We start from the raw sequence: 19,246 nt of genomic DNA, 5'->3' as shown, positions 1-19,246 counted from the left end.
CTGAGCCTCAGGATCTTCAGTGGGGAAGGAAAAGGGCGGTGGGAAAGGGAACAATGGGGTCCAACCCTCAGCCTGCTCCTCTGGGTGGGTGTTCTCCTGCCCCTAGGCAGCCCCCTCCCATGGCCACACCCTGCCCAGGCCCTGCTGTCAGGAGGCCTGAGAAACTCCCCTGGGCCAAGAGAGCAAGAGCAAAGCAGATAAACAGGCCTCGAGGGACGGAGGGACGGGAAGCAGGCAAGCCCAGGCCCTGGCCCCCGAGCCCCTGGCTGGGCTCCCGGGGCGGTGGGGGGAGCAGGCCAGGCCTTTGTCTGGTGTTTCAAAAGCAGAGGACACAGGGTGTCTCTCCTTTCCCAGGCCTGGAGCATGGCGGTGGCTCCCACCCAGGCCAGGGTGTGGCGGGTCACGGGTAGATCCCGGGAGGAAAGTTACCACTTAGAAAACAGCCAGAGGGAAGGCCGGGGGAGTGACCTCTGGCCCGGACAGGCTGGCTGGACTTCCATGACAGCCGATGGGTGGGAATGGGGACCAGGGGGGGCACTGCTGACCCTTTCACAAGGTGGCACATCTGGACCACAGAAGGTGCGTCCCCCTCCACTGCCCATGCAAACCCCTCCAGCGACCTCCGGGGGCCACCTGTGTGAGTGAGGGGCCTGGCCGCACTCTCACTGGGAAGAGGGACTGAGCCCAGATGACCACGCACACTCACTGGGCACCTGTGTCCAGAACACTCTGCTGCCAGCCGCTCCCGAGCCCCACGGCCTCCAGGCTCCAGGACTCCGGCTGTGGCCCCCTCCAGGCCCTCTCGGCCACACCACGGGGTCCCCTTCTTGGGGAAAGGGGCTCAGACTTCCAGAGGGGCGGGAACCAAACCCAAGCTTCCCTCTGGGAACCGCCTCAGCCGCCGGGGGAAGACCAGCGAGGCCCCTCCCGCCCGCCCCACTCACGGCCAGCCCGGCGCCGGACCTGGGCCTGGGCAGGGGCTCCGGACACCTGGCAGGCCCTGGGAGCGCAGGGTGGAGCCGGACTGGCCGAGTGCGAAGGCGCGTCCAGGGCCAGCCGCGGAGCTCGGGCGGGGGCGGGGGAGGGGTGCCTGGCCAGAGCCGCCCGTGCCCTTTGGGGAGGGGTCGTGCGGCTCCCTGAGGCCGCCCACCCACAGGTGTCCGCTTCTGACCGGGGGACGCGGGCGGGCGGGCGTACGCCTCCGCCGGTCCCGGAAGCCCCCAGCGCGGCCCCCCTCCCGCGGCCCGGGGTCTGCCGGGGTGACCCAGGAGTGGCCCTGGGAAGCGGGCCGGGCCCGGAGCCCCTCGGCGCCGCGGTGGCCGCGACGCCCCCACCCGAGGCCGGCGTGGGGCCTCCGGGTGGCGGCCGGCGCGCGCCTACTCACTCCATCTCCGCGCGAGGTCAGGTCCGCGAGCCGCTGCGGGGACGGCGCGGGCGGGCGGGCGGGCGGGCGGCTAGGGCCTGGCGGCCGGGGCTGCGCGGCGCGGGGGCGGCACCGGCGCGGGCATCGCCGCGCGCGGCGGGTATTGTCCGGGCGCGGCCGGGTGGGCTCGTGCGCGCGCCGCGCTCCCCTGCGCGCCCGCGCTGCGCCCCTCCTGCCGGCCGCCGCAGAGCCCCGGCGCGCAGTCCCGGCCGCCCCGGGCTCGGCCCGCGGTGCCCAGACGGCTCCCGCCGCAGCGTCGGACCGCGAGCCAGCGCGCCCTCCCCGGGGGGCCGGCGGGGTCGACGGGCCGGGAGAGGGCAGGGAGCCCCCAGGAGCCCGCCTCGGGTGGGGACCTCCGCGGGGAGAGCCGGAGCCGGAGAGGAAGCACAGGGCAGCCTGAGGCCCAGCCCGCGCTCAGTCTGGACCCGGGCTACCGAATCTCCCCGGGCGCTGCCCAGAGTGGCCGAGGGGCCACAGGGGAGCGTCAGGGCCCGTCTTCCCCGGGTCTGTGAGGAAGCCCTCTGGCCACCCACAGGCCCACCCTCTGGGACCTGGTTGAGGTCTCCCAGAGTCCCCGTCGTTCTGCCCTAGGTGCTGGATAAATCCGTGCTGCTCTGGGCTGCAGGGAGCAGGCCATGCACCTACTAAGCACCTGCTGTGTGCCCTACTCAGGTTAGGAAAGGAGTGCTTCCTTGATGCCCTTCCTAGGCTAGATGCCCAGGCTCCATGGCCCTGGAGACCCTGGGCTTCTCAGAGAGAGGGTCAGAGACCTACTCAACCTGCTTCTACCTCTGCCCACAGTTAACCGAGACTCACTCCCCAGGGCTGTGTTTTCTGACAGGAGAAGAAAAAGACATGACCAAGATTTAATCTCTCCACTATATAAAGAGCACCAGAAACTCAATGACAACACCAAGTCGACAGTATCATCATTCATGAGTCCTCACAGACTGTTGTCCAAAGACAGGGAAATCCATTCAGACCCTTGTGGGAAGACCCTTCAGGGTCCAGTCCAGCAGTTCTGTGCCAGACCCTCTGCTCTGCAGCCCCAGACAAGCTGGCTCCCCTTTCTGGTGAGTTCAGGAACCTGCTCCTCAGGGTGCCAGGAGCTTCTTTCTGGGAGTCAATAGAGCACAGTTATTTGTTTTAAAACTGCTGTCAAAGGAGAAGGAAGTGGGCTGGGGATGGGGCTCAAGCAGTGGCGCTCTCGCCTGGCATGCGTGCGGCCCGGGTTCGATCCTCAGCACCACATACCAACAAAGATGTTGAGTCCGCCGAGAACTAAAAAATAAATTTAAAAATTCATTCTCTCTCTCTCTCTCTCTCTCTCTCTCTCTCTCTCTCTCTCTCTCTCTCTCTCTCTCATTCTCTCTTTAAAAAAAAATTCTCTCTCTAAAAAAAAAACAAAGGAGAAGGAAGTGAAACTGACAAAATCAGAGGCTTCAGCCCTGGCCCCTTGCTCCCTTTCTGTGTGACCTGATGAAGGAACTTACCCTCTCTGAGCCTGTTTCCCCTTCAGTCACACATGGAGAAAAACAGTGCTCACATCCTCCACATACCTGACACTGCAGGTGACACTGGTCCCAGCCCACAGGCACAGGGCCCCCCGAGGTCTTCCACATCTCTGCCTCTGTGCTCCCCATGAGCTGAGGGAGGTGGCAGCAACGCAGACCAGGGTGCCCTGGTGCCGACTGCACCGTCCTCGGTCTGAGCCCTGGGGACCCTGGCACACAGACAGCCTAGAAGGCCACCAAAGCCAGCACTGAACTATGTTTAGGCTCTGCCGATGACCAGGATGACCAGGAGCATGTGTGCAGCGAAGGGCACCAAGAGGTGGCCAGAACAAGGACAGGGCTGCCCATAGGGTGGGCTGCAGGTACCAGGTGCAAGGACAGGGCTGCCCGTGGGGTGGGCTGCAGGTACCAGGTGCAAGGACAGGGCTGCCCGTGGGGTGGGCTGCAGGTACCAGGTGCTGCAGCCTCCGTGCACTGCCCCCGGCCTCCCTCAGCAGCCCCAGGTCCTGCAGGTGGGGGCTTTGTCCTGACCCTTGGGAGCCCCATGTGCAGCTCCTCCCCCGGCTCCCTGGGTGGGCAGGCCAACAGAGGACCATCCGCCCCCTGTCTCTGCTCTGTCCCCTCTGTGGCCGTCTCTCTCCTCTGTCCCCTCTGTCCCCTCTGTCCCCTCTGTCCTCTCTGTGTCTGTCTCTCCTCCCTCTCTCTGTCTCTCTGTCTCTCTGTCTCTCCCCTCTCTGTGTCTCTCCCTTCTCTGTCTCTCCCGTCTCTGTCTCTCTCCTGTGTCTCTCTCGTCTCTGTCTCTCCCCTTTCTGTGTCTCTCCCGTCTCTGTCTCTCTCCTCTCTGTCTCTCCTGTCTCTCTCCTCTCTGTGTCTCTCCTGTCTCTCTCCTCTCTGTGTCTCTCCCATCTCTGTCTCTCTCCTCTCTCTCTCCTCCCTCCCTCCCTCCCTCCCTCTCTCTCTCTCTCTCTTCCTACCGTCTCTCTCCTGTCTCTCTCCTCTCTCCCCCCTCCACCCCTCCTCCTCCCTCCCTCCCTCTCTCTCTCTCTCTCTCTTCCTACTGTCTCTCTCCTGTCTCTCTCCTCTCTCCCCCCTCCACCCCTCCTCTCCTCCCTCTCTCTCTCTCTCTCTGTCTCTCTGTCTCCTCTGTCTCTCTCTCCCCTCTCTGTGTCTCTCCCATCTCTCTCTCTCTCCTCTCTGTGTCTCTCCTGTCTCTCTCCTCTCTGTGTCTCTCCCATCTCTGTCTCTCTCCTCTCTCTCCTCCCTCCCTCTCTCTCTCTCTCTCTCTCTCTCTCCCCCCCTACTGTCTCTCTCCTGTCTCTCTCCTCTCTGTGTCTCTCCTGTCTCTCTCCTCTCTGTGTCTCTCCCATCTCTGTCTCTCTCCTCTCTCTCCTCCCTCCCTCTCTCTCTCTCTCTCTCTCTCTCTCTCTCCCCCTACTGTCTCTCTCCTGTCTCTCTCCTCTCTGTGTCTCTCCTGTCTCTCTCCTCTCTGTGTCTCTCCCATCTCTGTCTCTCTCCTCTCTCTCCTCCCTCCCTCTCTCTCTCTCTCTCTCTCTCTCTCCCCCTACTGTCTCTCTCCTGTCTCTCTCCTCTCTGTGTCTCTCCTGTCTCTCTCCTCTCTGTGTCTCTCCCATCTCTGTCTCTCTCCTCTCTCTCCTCCCTCCCTCCCTCCCTCTCTCTCTCTCTCTCTCTTCCTACTGTCTCTCTCCTGTCTCTCTCCTCTCTCCCCCCTCCACCCCTCCTCCCCCCCCCCTCTCTGTCTCCTCTGTCTCTCTCTCCCCTCTCTGTGTCTCTCCCGTCTCTCTCCTCTCTGTGTCTCTCCCATCTCTGTCTCTCTCCTCTCTCTCTCCTCCCTCCCTCCCTCCCTCCCTCTCTCTCTCTCTCTCTCTCTCTCTCTCTCTCTCTCTCTCTCTCTCCCTACTGTCTCTCTCCTCTCTGTCCCTCGCCCTCCGTCTCTGTCTCTCTCCTGTCTCTGTCCCTGCCTCTGTGTGGCTCACTGAAGGTGGCAGAGTGAAATGGCATGTCCACACCATGGAGATGGCCTCACTGCAGGGACCCCACCACTGCGATGGCCCCAGGACACCATCGGCACCTGCAGGATGTCACCCCAGGGGACCGCAGTCCCCTTTGCGCAGCCCCTGTTGTGTGACCAAGGTGGCAGGGTCAGAACCTCCAGAGCACTGTCTTCTTGTCCTCCCAATCCTGAGGTCAGCTGAGGCTGCCCAATGGGGACATGGATGCACCCAGTCAGGGTCAGGTCAGCCTGTGGGGAGGGGACTGCTGGTGTCCTGGGTTGTGGCCCTGTGGGGATGCAGAGAGCCCCAAGGTCAGCGGAGGCCCGGAGACCGGAACCTAGGCCCTGCAGCAGTCCTCCTGGAGGACCAGAGTCCCAGGGCCCGGGCGTCTCAGGGCCAGCTTTGGCCTCTGTGCGGAGGACGGCCAGGTTGCCCGGTTTCCCAGAAGCACCCAGCTGTGCCTGGGAGGTCCACGGCCTCCTGACCACAACCCACAGCCCTTTCCCCCCTTCCGGACCGTTGGGTGGGGGTGGGGCTGCAGCCCAGAGGTCTCTGGGAGAGGAGCCTGCCTGGCCATGGGGCCCAGGCTGGGGGACTGGGGGCGCCTGCTGCTGACCCTGGCCGCGGCCCTGACACTGCCTACGGGGGCCCCTGGTAATGATCCCGACTCCCGCAGGGGAGTCCCAGGTGGCCCTGCACCTGGCCGTGGCCCTGGGGCAGCCACTCAGCTGGGGATGGGACCCAGGTGGAAGGGGTGGCCCATGGGTGCCCAGGCCCCTGCCCACGCGCTCTCCTGCCCCTGTGTGTCTTTGCCGCTCCCCCACCCCGCCCTGTCCCCACCTGCCTGGTGCCCGGCCTGGCCCCTCACACAGCTGCCCCCCTGCAGGCTCCCAGGGGGCACAGATCATCGGGGGCCGTGAGGTGGCCCCCCACTCCCGGCCCTACATGGCCTCTGTGAGCTTCGGGGGCCAGCACCACTGTGGGGGCTTCCTGCTCCGATCCCGCTGGGTGGTCTCCGCAGCCCACTGCTTCAGCCACAGGTGAGGTTCTTCCTGACAGCAGGAGCTGGCCCTGGCCAGCAGGGAGCCGGGCTCTGCAGGGGCGGGGTGGACGCCACAGCTTGTCGGGGTCTCTCGGGACCCACCCAGCACAAGGAGCATGGGAGGAGGGGTGGCGGGGTGGTGAGGAGGCCGGGGGACGGTGACCCCACGTGGCTGCCATCATGGCTGTCGCGTGGACACTGTTATCACCTGTGCCAGGTGAGGGCCGGACCGCCCACCTGCTAAGCACCATGCTCACTCTAAGTGTGTCCTAACCAGGATTCTAACCGGTCCTGCAGCTCCTGGGATGTCACTGAGCTGAGGCCCAGGGCTAGGCCCCTGTTCTGTCCTGCCACTCTCCACAGGGACCCCCGTGCGGGCCTGGTGGTGCTCGGGGCCCACACGCTGCGCCCCCAGGAGCCCACACGGCAGGTGTTCGGCATCGAGGCGGTGACCAGGCACCCCGACTACCAGCCGGCCACCCACACCAACGACATCTGCCTGCTGCGGGTGAGCAGGGCGGCCACACCCAGCGTGACCTCTGGATTTGTGTTTTGTGGTGCTGGGGACCAAAGCCAAGGCCTCGCCTGTGCCAGGCAAGAGCCCACCGCTGAGCACCCAGGGAGGCGGAGGGGCCCTGTGAGCACCTGAGCCAGTCACACCCCTCTTGGCCGGTCACCTGGCTCCGCCTCCCAGTGCCCCTCCTCCCGGCCCTGGCGCCTGGAGGATCAGGGATCTTTCCAGTATCTGCTGGGTGCCCTTCCCTGGCGTTTGGCAGCCCGCCCCTCACCTGTCCCCTGCTTCTGTCTGGCACCAGAGTCACCTGGGCCCTTGCTTGATGCCTCCTCTGGACCTTGATGGCCACCCAGGGTACAATCAGGTGCTCTATACTTGAAAGAGGGGATGGCTGAGGTCCAGGCTTCCATCAAAGACCGCCGCCTGCCCTGGGCTGCAGGGGCCCTTCCGTGGAGTCCTGGGAGCCCTGCATGGCCCTCCTGCCTGGCCTCTGAGTCCCGGGTGGACCCAGGTGCCCCCAGGGCCTGGTATTCAGGGGGGAGCACACCCAACCTGCCCTGGGCCTTGGAGACACCCGCCCAGTTCCATGGACAGGTCCGTGGACAGGTCTGTGGGCAGGTGTGGGGGCCCCGTCCTTCCCTAGCCCATCAAGGAGGTCTGCACTCCCAGCTACCCAGGGGGGGGCCTGCTCACCAGACACCCCAGCGCCCTGCACCTGCTGCTCACGTTCGCTGGGCCCCTCGACAGATGGGGAAACTGAGGCAGGCCAGCAGTCGGCCTGCAGCACCCAGGAGTGAGTCCCAGCCCAGGGCCTGAGGATGGCAGCCCCTCGTCCCGGCCGCCTTCCCGCTCTGCTGCAGCCCCCAGGACCTCTGTGGGCCACCGGCAGCTGCTTGGTTCTGGTTCTGGTTCTGGCAGGGTGCTGGGGCAGAGCCCGGGTCTCCCCCTGGAACCTGAGTGAGGAGGTTCCCTGTGGAGGAACGGTGGCCCCAGCCGGGCACCACGAGATGCCAGGAGGCCCAGAGAGCCTCAGCGAGCCTGCCCTGGCAGGAGGGAGAAGGCTGGGGAACCGTCGGCGGGCCCATGTTAACGTGGACCGCGAGGGCACTGGGGAGCCCCGGAGGGCTAAGGGCAGGGAGGAGGTGCAGGCTGGTGAGACGGAATCGGGTGGGCGCAGGCCCAGGGCACCTGCCGGGCGGCCCTGGACGGCCTCCTCTGGGCGCCGCGGTCCCAGGTCGGTGCGCCGTGGGCGGCGCCCTGAGTCGGCCTCTCCCCGCAGCTCAACGGCTCTGCGGTCCTCGGGCCAGCGGTGGGGCTGCTGCACCTGCCGCGGAGCGGCGCCAGGCCACCCGCGGCCGGGGCGCGCTGCCGGGTGGCCGGCTGGGGCTTCGTGTCGGACTTCGAAGAGCCACCCCCAGGACTGATGGAGGCCGAGGTCCGGGTGCTGGGCCTGGACGTCTGCAATAGCTCCTGGAGGGGCCAGCTGAGCCCCCACATGCTCTGCACCCGCAGTGCGGACCGGCGGAGGCGCGGCTTCTGCTCGGTAAGTGCGCCCACCCACCCGCTGACGTAGGGCAGAGCCGCCCGCCCAGGGTTCAGGGCTGGGCAGGGGGGCCTCGGGTCGGTGCTGCGACCAGGAAGGGCGGGGCGTCCCCAGGGCCACCGGGGTGTGGTGCTCGGCTGGAGGGGTGCGCAGGCATGAAGCGGCACCTCCTTGTGCAGCCACAAGCTGTGTCCAGCAGGGGGCAGAGCCGGGCCACAGGGAGCCGCTCCTGCCCGACTCCTGGAAAACTCGTGAATGCGGGCAGCTCTGGGGAAAGGGCCGGGAGGGAGGGTCGTCAGCTCCAGGGAAGAGAGTCGTGGTGTAGACAGACTCCAGCGCCCACCCGCCTGAATCCAGTGCAGGCAGCGCCACCTCATGTCTCTGGGCCGCACTGCTTCCAGCAGTGAAACCGCTACTAGTAGTTCTACTTCCTAGGGTCAGAGCTGAGTCCAGAGGGCAGTTAGGGTGGTTGGACCAGGGGAGATTTTAGGGTGGGTGTCCGGGAGGCCTCTCTGAGAAGAGCAGCATGGAGATGAAATTTGAAGCCTTGAGGTCTGAGGGAAGATATGCCAGGCAGAGATGGCTTAGAGGACTACTAAGTACATTCAGGCAGGTGGTGCACTGCACAAAGATCACAGACTCCACTGGACCAACAGGTCTCTAGGACGTGCAAATGTGGGAAGAGCCTGAGGCTGGTGTGGTTGCAGCCCAGAGTCTGCGGCAAGAAGGGCAGAGGGCGGGCCAGGTTGGGTCCTCAGGGCCTGGAAGGCAGAGGAGAGCACTAGGGAGCTGCTGAAAGGTTTTAAAGCAGGGTGTGGGGTGTTTCCTTTAGGGAAGCGAGATCCGCGGCCCCTCACCTCCCTTCTCCTTCACCCTAGGGGGACTCCGGAGGGCCTCTGGTGTGCATGGGCCGGGCCCACGGCCTCATCTCCTTCTCAGGCCTCTGGTGCGGTGACCCCAAGACCCCCGATGTGTACACACAGGTTTCTGCCTTCGTGGCCTGGATCTGGGGTGTGGTTCGGGGAGGCCGCCCCCCACCTAGGATTGCAGAGCACCGCCTGGGCGCTGCCTGAGCCACAGCCCTGCTGATGACCTGCCACTTGGACTGCAGCACCCCATGGCGGGCCCCTGAAGGCCAGGCACTGGTTGTGGGGCATCTCTGCTGCAAATGAAGAGAGCAGAATCAAACCCAGTTGACGACACACGGGCACCAGCCTCTGCCACGGACAGTTCCGGGGCCCTACCGGCCAGTGTCTGTCCTGCCCGCAGTCCTTTCCACCCTTCCATGCCCCCACGGACCTCTGAGGAGGTATCCGGCCCTCTCACCCTGGACCCCAGCACCCCTGCCGAGAAGGCCGAGGAGCCCACCAGTGTCCAGGTGGGGAAACTGAGGCTGGGGAACCTGGAGTGCAGGGGTGCTGGACAGGGGTCTCCCTATCTCAGGTGGGCCTGGCCTCCGTCCTCTAATGACCACAGCGGGTGGCCAGTCACAGGAGGAGATCGCCCCAGGCTGTACCATCACATGGCTACTACTGTTGCACCCCAACTCTGAGGCCGGGATTCGTTTTTGAGCCCCCAGCCGGCTGGCTTCTTGGGGTTGTCCTGAGCTGTCTCCCACCCCTGCCTTCCCCACCCACAGAGCCCCCTTTTCTCCCTCCCCTCTCCTACCCAGTCCCTCCTGCTGCCCTCCATTGCTTGGAGGTGGAGCTGAGCCCAGGCACACAGCCCAGGCTTCTCTGCATGCTCCCAGGACTCCACTAGTCACCCCCTAGCTGCGGGGCAGCACGAGACCCAGAGAGAGGAGGCGAAGGCGGGCCTGGACACCCCAGTAGCCTTTTCGGTCTTTATTTCTTGGGTGAGGCAGAACCCAGGGTGGGAAGGCCGCCCTGTGGGCGCAGTGGACCCCTGGCTCAGGATGCTCACTGGAATTTGCAGCACAGCTCTCTGGGCTGGAGAAAGATGGGCAGGGCCTCACTATCCACCTGGACCAGGGAGCTGGGTTCTGTGCCCACTGGTTTGCCTCTGGTCTCCAACACAGTCTGAGTGGAGGGTAATAACAGCCTCAGGGACTGGCTCCAGAACTAGCTGGTGTGGCCACCCCCAGCCCAGCTGACAGGTGGCTAGAGGCTAGTGGGGAACTGGGTCTAAAGCCCTGGCCCAGGCCTGCCACTGGGCAGCAGGAACCCAGCGCTGCCCAGGTCAATCTTGGTCCCCACTCTTGGGGTAAGCTGGGGCTCGTGGTCCCCATCTGGTCATCCCTAAGTGGACAGCACATTGCAGGACACAGGACACAGTTCTGGGTGAATGCTGGCTGCCCCATATCTGAGGCCATGGAGTCTCACCAGTTGAACCTCTGGGAGGTGCTGGGCAGATGTGTCCGAAACAGGAGGCCTGGATGGGACCCTGCTCAGGCAACATGGGGGCATTTCTTAGGGCCCTCACGGGAAGTACTGGGAGGCAGAGGTAGTGGGGAGGCAGGAACCTGTAGTTCTTGGGCCAGGAGGCCACCATGCCACTTCCTTGGCCTTTTGCTTATCTGGTATGGGCACCTGCCCTGGGCCCCAGCGCCGTGCTTTGAAGCCAGCCTCCTCACCTCTGTCCTGCTTCTCACAAACCATTAGCAGGGGCCGCCAGTGCGCTGGCGGTGTAACCGACAGGCATCTCCAAAGAAGCAGAAACGGGGTCCTCTGGGCAGGTACCTAGGATAGGGGCTGGGCTTCCCCAGGAGGTCCCCTAACCTGATGCTGCGTCTCCAGGGCAGCCACATCCACTGGCCCTTTGGGAGGTCTCCTTCCCTCCGCCCTTCCAAGACATCTTCAGCGCGCTCTGGGATCCCCAAGAAATCCCCACTCAGGTTCAGTAGTCCGCGGGACATAAATTAGATTCTGCTGCTGTGACAATAAATAAAAGAGGGACGGCCTCGAACGCCAGGCGGTGCTGCGGCAGCTCACACGAAGTTCTCCTCCTCCGACTCCATCTCCGACAGCTCCTGGCGAGCGCCTGCAGGGCAGGGAGGAGCAGAGCTTGAGCGCGGCCAGCGCGGAGGTTTGCATTCCCAACTGGCCCCGCCTCACCTGCGCAGCTTCCAGGGTGACGAACGCCGATGGAGCGACCCAGGAAACACGTGGCCTGGCGCAGGTGGCATGAGGAGATATAGGTGACGTTGTTGTTGCCGCAGAGCTCTTGGCCGGGAATGGTAGGCGCCGGGCAGGGCGCGGATCGACACATCACGCAGTGCGCACTGCCGGTCTGGTCTACCACGCACGACTGGGGCCGTGGGCACACCACGTGCACGCAGGACTCTGCAGGCCGGACGCGAGGGAGGGTCAGGGGCGTCACAGCTCCGAGAATCGCCGGATGGGCCCACAGCCTTGACCTCTCGGTACGCCCGGCCTGGCCCCTGAGGGCGCACGGCTCTCCACGCGAGTGTACCCTGGGACTCTACCGGGGGGCTACCCCCACGAAACCTGAGAGACTGCATCCAGGACCAAGCTCTGCCCCTCTCGCCTCACCCACAGGCCGCCCCTTCTGTACCAGCATCAAGCTCCACCCCTCTCTGCCCGCCAGCCCCGGTCTCTGGGTACCAACATCTGGTTCCGCCCCCTCTCGCCCCACTCCCGTAAGCTCCGCCCTCTGGCTATAACCGGAGCCGCCGCTCTTCCCGAACCCCGCCCCCTCAGCCACCAAGTTCTGGCTCCGCCCACAGGTCCCAGTTTCTGGTTCCGTCTTCAACCCCGCCCCCCCAGCAGCGCGCGGGAGCCGCACTGCTTCTTGATTCAATTCCCGAGACCCGCACTAGCGGAGACCCTGCCCCATCCCGGTGTGGTGCGGAGGCGCCCCAGTACTCCACCGCAGGTCCGCGAGGCCCCGCCCTCCCCAGGCCCCGCCCCGCCCCGCATACTTTGGCAGCGGCCGGGGTACATGACGCGCAGGTCCGGGTGGCCTCGGCAGCGCGCGGCGCGCAGCTCGCACTCGTCGCGGTAGGTGGCGCCGTCCGAGCCGCAAACTTGCAGGCGCGCGGGGAGACCAGCGCAGTCTGGTGCGCACTCGCAGCGCGGGCGGCCCCCCAGCATGCGGCACGCCTTGCCGGGGCCACACTCCACGCCGTCGCACGAATCTGCGGGAAAGGACACGAGCTCTTAGGTCTGGGCGCCGCCCGGAAGGGTCCTCAGGTCCCTCATCCACGCTGCTGAAGGGTCGCGGCCGGGCCTAGGGCCGCGGCGTGTCCCGATCCTGGTCGGGAGCACCGGGAGGCGTCCACCCGGCGTGGAGTCTGCGCGTGGACCTACTGGGGGACAGAGTTTGTTCTGCGCCTGGGCGGAGACTTGGTGAGGAGCTTGGCTCCACGTGGGCTGGCGGGGGTCTCTGCCAAGAATCTGGGGTCCAGTGGTCGAGCTCCACATCCCTCCACTGCGAGGCCGACGTCTGTTCCCCGCTTTCCGCGCGTTTCGGGGAAGGCCTGCGGGGCAGCTGCATCAGCCCTGGAAGGGCCTCCACCTGGGGCCTGGCACGGATCGGAGGGCACTCGCAGGTCTGTTCCTTCTGTGGCCAGGACCTCTCCAGGAGGTGTCAGTGAGGGCAGGTGTGATCCCGCCCCAGGCCAAAGGGCATTTGGTGGGGAAGGGGCCTCTCACAACCTCCTGCAGCCCCATTTCTCAGGTCTGGCTAGGGTAAGCCTCTTGCTGGGGCCCCCACTGCCCCCCTTTTGATGTTCGTAGCATCCTCCCTGAGGCCTGGTCAAGCTGCGGGGGGGGGGGGGGGGCGGGGCGGGCGGACAGGAGCCCAGACCTGTAATGCACACCTGCCTGCCCCTTTCTGTTGCTTGGGTGTCTGGATCCTGAACTCTGAAGATTTCGGCCTCAGTTTCCCATGCATAAAGGGGATGGGGATCACACCTTACAGGGTGAGCCATCTTGCCCAGGACAATGGTCAGAGTCCCCTCTGGGCATCATCATGTCGGCTGCACCCGGGCACCTCCCACCCCGCCCACATGCACATCTGGAACCACTCCCGTGGCTTCAGAAGGGAAAGGGAAAGGGGCCAGGTTCCCATCCCAGGGCCAGATGAGGTTGTGGGGACAGAGTTCTGGGCCATTCATGCCCAGGTCAGGCACTTTCTGCAGTCTGTTCTCCAGAAGCCAGAGGCGGGGAGTCTGGAGAGCTCCGTGTGGCCATGAGTTCAGGACCACCCAGCCAGGCTGATCTGGGACTGATCACTTCCGAGGCCCCCAGTCCGAGCTCCCTGGCTTGGCCTTCAGGTCTGCAGCCCTGTGCCCCCCTCCTCCCAGCTCCCTGGCTGACTCTGGACCAGGGGCTCTGTGGTTGCACTACCCCACGTGGCTCTGCCCGGCGGACTCCTCCTCAGGCTGCAGAACCCAGCTCTGACGCACACTTCTTCACATCCTGCCCTGGCACCCTCTCTGGGCTCCTGCAACTTCAGCCTGACCGCTGGGGACTAGGAAGGTCCTCCAACCAGCCCATCCTCCAAGGCAGAGGACTCTGGACTCTTTCATTCTGCTCATGATGTGATGTGGGGGGCAAGATTTCTTAGAGCAAGGTCCAGAGGTACAAGCCTATTGAACATGCATAATCGGTGGCATTAAGGGCCCTGTGTGGGCTCTGGGAACCTGCTTTCCGGGAGCTAGGTGTGAGCCAAGTGACCTCTGCCATTTGGGGGGTGGGTGGCAGAGCCATTCAAACTGAAGGCCCTGGGATGAAGCTGGGAATCTCCTGGGCACACCCCACCCCTCAGGCCTGCTACTCCAGTGACAGGAAGCTTGCTCCTGACATCCCCCTGACAACCCTGGTGGCTCTTCTTGCTGCTTCTGGACGGAGCTGCAGTGCCCTGCCCCTGGCCCTGGCATTGTTGGGGGCTCACCTCTGCAGGGCAGACAGTGGACGAGGCCTAGGAATCCCAGGAGGCTGATCTTGTTCCCTGGGTGGGTGAAGTTGGACCAAGCAGTGTCGATGCTGCCAGAAGCGCAGCACTCGGCCTGGCTCACGTCAGTCCTCAGCACCAGGCTGCAGGTGGCCTCCTGGCCCTGCTGGAGCCAGCAGACACCCCCTGTGGGAGAGGGGACACTGCCTGCAGGCACTCCTGACAGCCAGCCTCTGCCCCACCACTGGGACACACACTGCCAGGCTCCACGGCTCCAAGTGCAGAGAGCACCTGGATGCACACCCAGGCCCCTTTGGGGGTCCCTCCTTTCTGAGCCCCACCCCCACTTCTGTACCACCAGCCCTGATTCTCCTCCCCAAGGCTGGGAACTGGCCTCCCGCCCAACCAGTCAAAGGCCAGGCACTGGACAAGTCAGGGTGAGTGGGCCTGCGGCCCTTCTCCCGCCTCTGCCCTCTGTCTAGACGGCGCCCGAGGGCACAGAGCCCCTGGCTTGGCAGCCCCCCCTCGCCTGGCCCGCCTCTTACTCACTCCAACTTAGGAACATTCTCCCGGCATGAGCTCACCGGCTCCCCAGGGGACCGGGCCTTCGGGGAGGGGGCTTGCTCTCCCCTCCACCAGGCTGGGGTGAGGCTGCGGGTGGGGTGGCAGGGTGGGAGGCAGAAGGCCACTGCTTCCCCACCCTGAAACAGGGGCTCCAGAGGCTGCAGCCCCCATCCCCGAACTGTCTGTGGCTTCCAGACACACCGAGTTCCTCTCTGGGACCGGCTCCGGGAGCCCAGCACCTCAACCCCCGTCTTACAAAAGGGGAAACGGAGTCCAGGAGTGAGAGTGTCGGGGCCCAGCCCTCCCAGCCAGTTGCAGGTATGAGGGTCCAAAGACCCACCCCATCTGGGGAAGATCTGCAACCCAGCTGGAGTTCTGGGTCCGGTGGCATCTGGACCCACCCTGATGATTCACTTCCCATCCTGGCTTGGCCACTTACGGCTTTGTGACCCTGAGCCTCAGTTTCCCCATCTGGAAAACGGGGGTGGTAAGAGCACCCACACACTGGCTGTTCTGAGGATCTGGGGATACAGAGGTAGACACTGAGTGCTCAATAAATGGCAGTGGGTGTGCTGGCCAACCTCAGCTCTGCTGGCCCTGGGATTGCCCTCTTCAGACCTGTGGCCTGGGGAACCGGGCGCCAGCCCGCTGTTGGACACCCCTGGCCCAGCTGCCGCGCCCCAGCATCGCAGCCGCATTCCGCAGGCCCACGTGGGTGGCCGCCCCGCCCGCCCCTTCCGGCGGCCCCACTCACCGGGCGTGGGGTCCCCCGAGCCCACGTAGCCCACGAAGCCCACGGCCCAGGCCAGGGCCCCCCAGGGCAGTGGCCACAGCGGCCCCTGCGCCCCGGGACGCATGGCGAACAGAGAGCTAGGCGCCGACTTGCAGCGCGGGGCGGGCGCTGGTTATAAAGGTCCCGCGGCCCGCAGGCGGGGCCGGCGGCGGGGCGGGGCGCGGCGCGGGTGGCGGGGACCGGACGTGTCCCGCGCGGTGCAGGGCCGGGCCTGCCTGGGGTGGCAACTGGGGGAGGGCCCAGGTCCCATCTGGGAGCCAGAGAGTTGGTCTGGGAAGATAGGGGTGTAGCGGGGGCCAGGGGACAAATTTCCTATGAGGTGAATTGGAGGTGGGAACCGGTGGCAGCCTCCAGGTGTCAGGTCAGGCGCGGGAGTCTTTGGTTGCCTGGCTATGGCTTTGAACTACAGGTTCAGGTCTGGGGAGCTGGACACCACCTCGGGATTGGCAAGAGGGTGCCTTGGTAGCCTAAGTGTGGCTTGGACAGTTTCTGCTCTGTTCACTCCTGCAATCCACCCACCACCTGGCCACTGACCAGTAGACACACCGGCAAGTCATTAGGGGAAGGACAGGTGGAGGGGTGCAGCAGGAGAGATCCCCAGACAGTTGCTCCCAGAACAAGAGGACAGCAGCGGCCTTCTCACCAGGGTCCACAGCTTCTGGTCCACTGCTGGTGCCAACCCCGGGCCAGCAGCAGCGCAGGCCACACGGTCACACTGGTAGGTTTTAGAGGGTGTTCTCGCCCTCCCAGGTGGCCTGAGCAGAGGTGTTCCTTACCATTCTTTTTGGAGCTGATGCCATCTAGTGTGGGGGCATTCCAGAATGGTCAGGACACCCCTCAAGTGTGTGTGGGTTCTGGGGAGTCCCTGGTGCTTCTGAGATAATTTGTGGCAGCAGGAGAGACCCTGCAGGGTGCCGGAGTCCCACGGTGACCCAGGCTGACCCAGGCCTGGCTTCTGGGAGCTCATGTTGGGAGACATGCAGACAAGTAGCCTAACCGAGGCTGGGAGAGGTGAGCGCTCTCAAGGACGTTAACAAGCTGAGTCTCTGGGCACCCCACCCTGGGCCTCCATTCCTGCTTTCTCCCCCTCCTCCAGTGGGGAAACCGAGGCTCCCTGGAGCCATAGGACAAGTCTGTCCTGCAGTAAGAGCTCTGCCACCACCAGGAGCCACACCCAGACCCTGGCGCAGGCCTAAGCTGCCCATCCTGATTGCTGTCCCCTAGCCAGTGGCCAAGGGCCAAGTTTCTGCCCTAGTGCAGAAATACCCTCGTGTTCTGACCTGGCCTTGGCCTCTGGCAGTCCCCCAGAGATTCTCTGAGGTTGGGGAGTGGGCAGGGATGGGACCCTGTGTTCTCACTGAGGGTGTGAGGGGGCTGGACAGTGTGACCATGGCCGAGACCTGACCCTGCTAGGGCTCTGCCATCTGGGCTGGGCAAATCAAAGGGTCATTGTCTGGTTGGCGTGGGTTCAGGGCCCCTCCAGCCTGCTCTCTGGCCTGTGTCCTGGGACCTCGAGCAAGTGAGGGACCCCTCCTCCTGAGACCCCCGTGCCAGACATCTTTGCTCCCCCCCCCCCCCGTTCTGCCCTTCTCTTTAAGCCTCCGCGTCCTCGCCAGCCTCCCCCAGCCTCCCACTTCCTACCCGACTCTGTAGACCCTCCTCGGCTCAGACGCCAGGCACGACTCCCTGTGCCTCTGCGCACCTTCCAGGCTTCTCTCCCCCAGGCCTGGCCAGCAACCGGACAGTCCAGGGCCTGGCAGATGCTGGGGGAGATGGGCAGGGACACTGAGACCTGAGAGTTGGGCTGCGGCTGGTGGGCGGGCCACAGAAGGGATGGAGGAGCACGCTGCAACTCAGAAGCGCCACCCGAGGGCAGTGGGCAGCACAGCTGCACCAGGACATCAGGCCAGACCCTGACCCTGAGGCCATGAGGCACTCTGCTGGAACTGGGTCCAGGACCTTCAGGAGAAGAGGGTTGCCCAGATGGCCCAGGTGGGCCTCCTGTCGCTGAGGGTCCTCAAGGTAGACGTCCTTCCTGCTGTGGTCAGAGCCGTGGGGCAGAGAGGGTCTTGGCAGCCATTGCTGGAAGTGATAGTGGAAGAAGGGACCTCAGACCAGAGTGTGGGTGGCCTCTGAGACTGGAAGAGCTGTGGAGCAGCCCCGGGGAGCTACTGAAGGGACACGGCTCTGCCAATACCTGGTTCTCAGCCAGCCTGACCACTGTGGGACTTCTGCCTCCGCCGCTGTGAGCAGTACCACCCGTGGCTGCTGGGGGACAGCAGGAGGCTCTGGGCCTCTGGCTGCAGGATCCATCTGCCAAGTGGGCACAGACCCCAGGACCAGACGCAGGCAGTGGCTGGTACCCAGGGGGCAGGGCCTGACCCAGGCTCTTGTGCACTGCCACACTGGGAGGGAGTCTCTTTCTTGGAGTCTCCCAGCCCCACTGAGCTGGGACTGGGGTCAGTTCTAGGTAAGTGAGGTCCTAGGACCTGTGTGCTGAACTGGGGCCAGGCCTTCCCTGCTCTAGACTGGACGGTGATGTCCAGCCCTCTTGTTCCCAGACCACATTTTCCCTTTGGAGCATCACCTCCCGCAGTCCAAGCCAAGTGCCCCAAGAGTCAGCATCCACGCAGGCTCCACCAATTCGTGAGGACCCCCCTAGAACCCTTGCTGGGAAAGGGATATCCACTTCCTGCTGGGTAGCAGCTGGCTCCTGCCAGTGGTGAGGAAGAGGGCAGCCCAGCAAGACTCAGAGCTTCTAGGAGCCCCAGCAATTCCCTGTGATATTCGAGGACCTGGATCCAGCTATGCCCGAACTCCTCCACCATAATATGAAACCACTTTACACTGAGTTTTGGTCACTCAGCTGAGAAAACCACCTTTCCAATAAATAACTTACATTGTATTCCAGCAGAACTCAGAGGACCCAGAGCAGCAGGGGTGGTAGGAGCCACACTCTTGCTGCCCCACCTCTGCCTCCAGGGTGTGGGTCATGGTGCCACGTTCCTCAAGCCAGAGGACACTGGTGGTGGACCCCACAGGAGTTCATGATCAGCAGCCCCTAAATGGGAGCCCAGAGCCTTTGGGCTCCTAGGGGCCTAGCTTTGCTGGTGATGGGCCCATGAAGCTGATGGCCATGGGCAGTGCAGGGACATCCTGGAGGGGGCCAGGCCTTGTCTTGTCACAGATGTCCCAAGCCGTAACAGTACCTGAGGCTCCCGGGGCCACAAGGTGGAGTCGAGGTTGTTCTGCTGCTGGGCCTGCACAGTCTAGCCCTTTCCACAATGACTCTTCCACCCAGCTCCCTGTGTCCTCGCCACACCCCTGCTGCTTCCTCTCTGTGATGAAGGACCCAGTCTGAACAAGAATCAGGTAATCCCGCTGGTCCCAGAGGACAGGGCCCACCCTTAGTGCTGATGTCCACAGCAGGCCACAGTGCCATCAGTCATTCCTGCCCTAGTCTTGGTGTGGAGGCCATGTGACCCAGCTTTGGCAGGTGGCAGTGTTCAGACCATGTCTCCTGTGACCCTTAGGTGGCCAGTATCAGTTTGCTGTTTGCTGCTGTAACATGCTGCAAGCCCACAACTGAAAACAGCACAGATCCCCTGGCCTCCAGTTTAGGAGCTCAGAATTCCACCCAGGGCTCCCTGGGCTCCAACAGTGCCGAGTAGAGTCCGGTTTGGGGTGTCCCTGCCAGGACAAGAGGTGCAGAGCCCCCACCTTCTATCCCAGGAGGCAGCTGAAGTCAGGCCCATAAGCTGCCTTTTTGGGTGGGTCTTAGTTTCCCAAGAAATGAGAAACAGTTTTCTTTCAGCCCAGGACAACCAGGAACAGAGAAGGTGCAGGTGGCACGTGGTGTATGCAGTGGTGTGTGCAGTGGGGCCTACTGGGGTGGATGCAGTGAGGCCTACTGTGGTGTATGCGGTGGTGTGGGCAGTGGGGCCTACTGTGGGGTATGCAGTGG

The 19,246-nt window shown here is 64.3% G+C and overlaps 2 protein-coding genes across 7 annotated transcripts; one reads left to right on the top strand and one right to left on the bottom strand.

Annotated features, from left to right (window-relative positions):
• The first annotated feature begins 1,605 nt into the window (after nt 1-1,605).
• On the top strand, nt 1,606-10,978 carry Prss57 (serine protease 57). 5 transcript variants are annotated; one of them, XM_078032167.1, is made up of 6 exons: nt 1,606-2,496; nt 2,833-2,994; nt 5,836-5,989; nt 6,289-6,499; nt 7,785-8,048; nt 8,927-10,978. In XM_078032167.1, exons 2-6 carry the CDS (start codon nt 2,949-2,951, stop codon nt 9,119-9,121), a joined length of 870 nt encoding a protein of 289 aa, XP_077888293.1. In that variant the 5' UTR covers nt 1,606-2,496; nt 2,833-2,948; the 3' UTR covers nt 9,122-10,978. The 5 variants fall into 5 exon arrangements, with proteins under 5 accessions (XP_077888293.1, XP_077888298.1, XP_040146740.1 ...); XM_078032172.1 differs by lacking the exon at nt 2,833-2,994; XM_040290806.2 differs by lacking the exons at nt 1,606-2,496; nt 2,833-2,994 and adding an exon at nt 5,525-5,594 and having other exon boundaries at nt 5,824-5,989; nt 6,355-6,499.
• On the bottom strand, nt 9,878-15,401 carry Fstl3 (follistatin like 3). Of its 2 annotated transcripts, XM_013361387.4 has the most exons (5): nt 15,244-15,401; nt 13,926-14,111; nt 11,950-12,165; nt 11,123-11,350; nt 9,878-11,048 (listed from the first exon to the last, which is right to left on the bottom strand). In XM_013361387.4, exons 1-5 carry the CDS (start codon nt 15,344-15,346, stop codon nt 10,996-10,998), a joined length of 786 nt encoding a protein of 261 aa, XP_013216841.2. In that variant the 5' UTR covers nt 15,347-15,401; the 3' UTR covers nt 9,878-10,995. The 2 variants fall into 2 exon arrangements, with proteins under 2 accessions (XP_013216841.2, XP_077888335.1); XM_078032209.1 differs by lacking the exons at nt 13,926-14,111; nt 15,244-15,401 and adding an exon at nt 12,338-12,722.
• Between the last annotated feature and the right edge of the window lie 3,845 nt (nt 15,402-19,246).

This window comes from Ictidomys tridecemlineatus, chromosome 2, assembly GCF_052094955.1.
Source record: "Ictidomys tridecemlineatus isolate mIctTri1 chromosome 2, mIctTri1.hap1, whole genome shotgun sequence".
Lineage (NCBI taxonomy): Eukaryota > Metazoa > Chordata > Mammalia > Rodentia > Sciuridae > Ictidomys > Ictidomys tridecemlineatus.
This window is presented reverse-complemented; position numbering and strand designations above follow the sequence as displayed.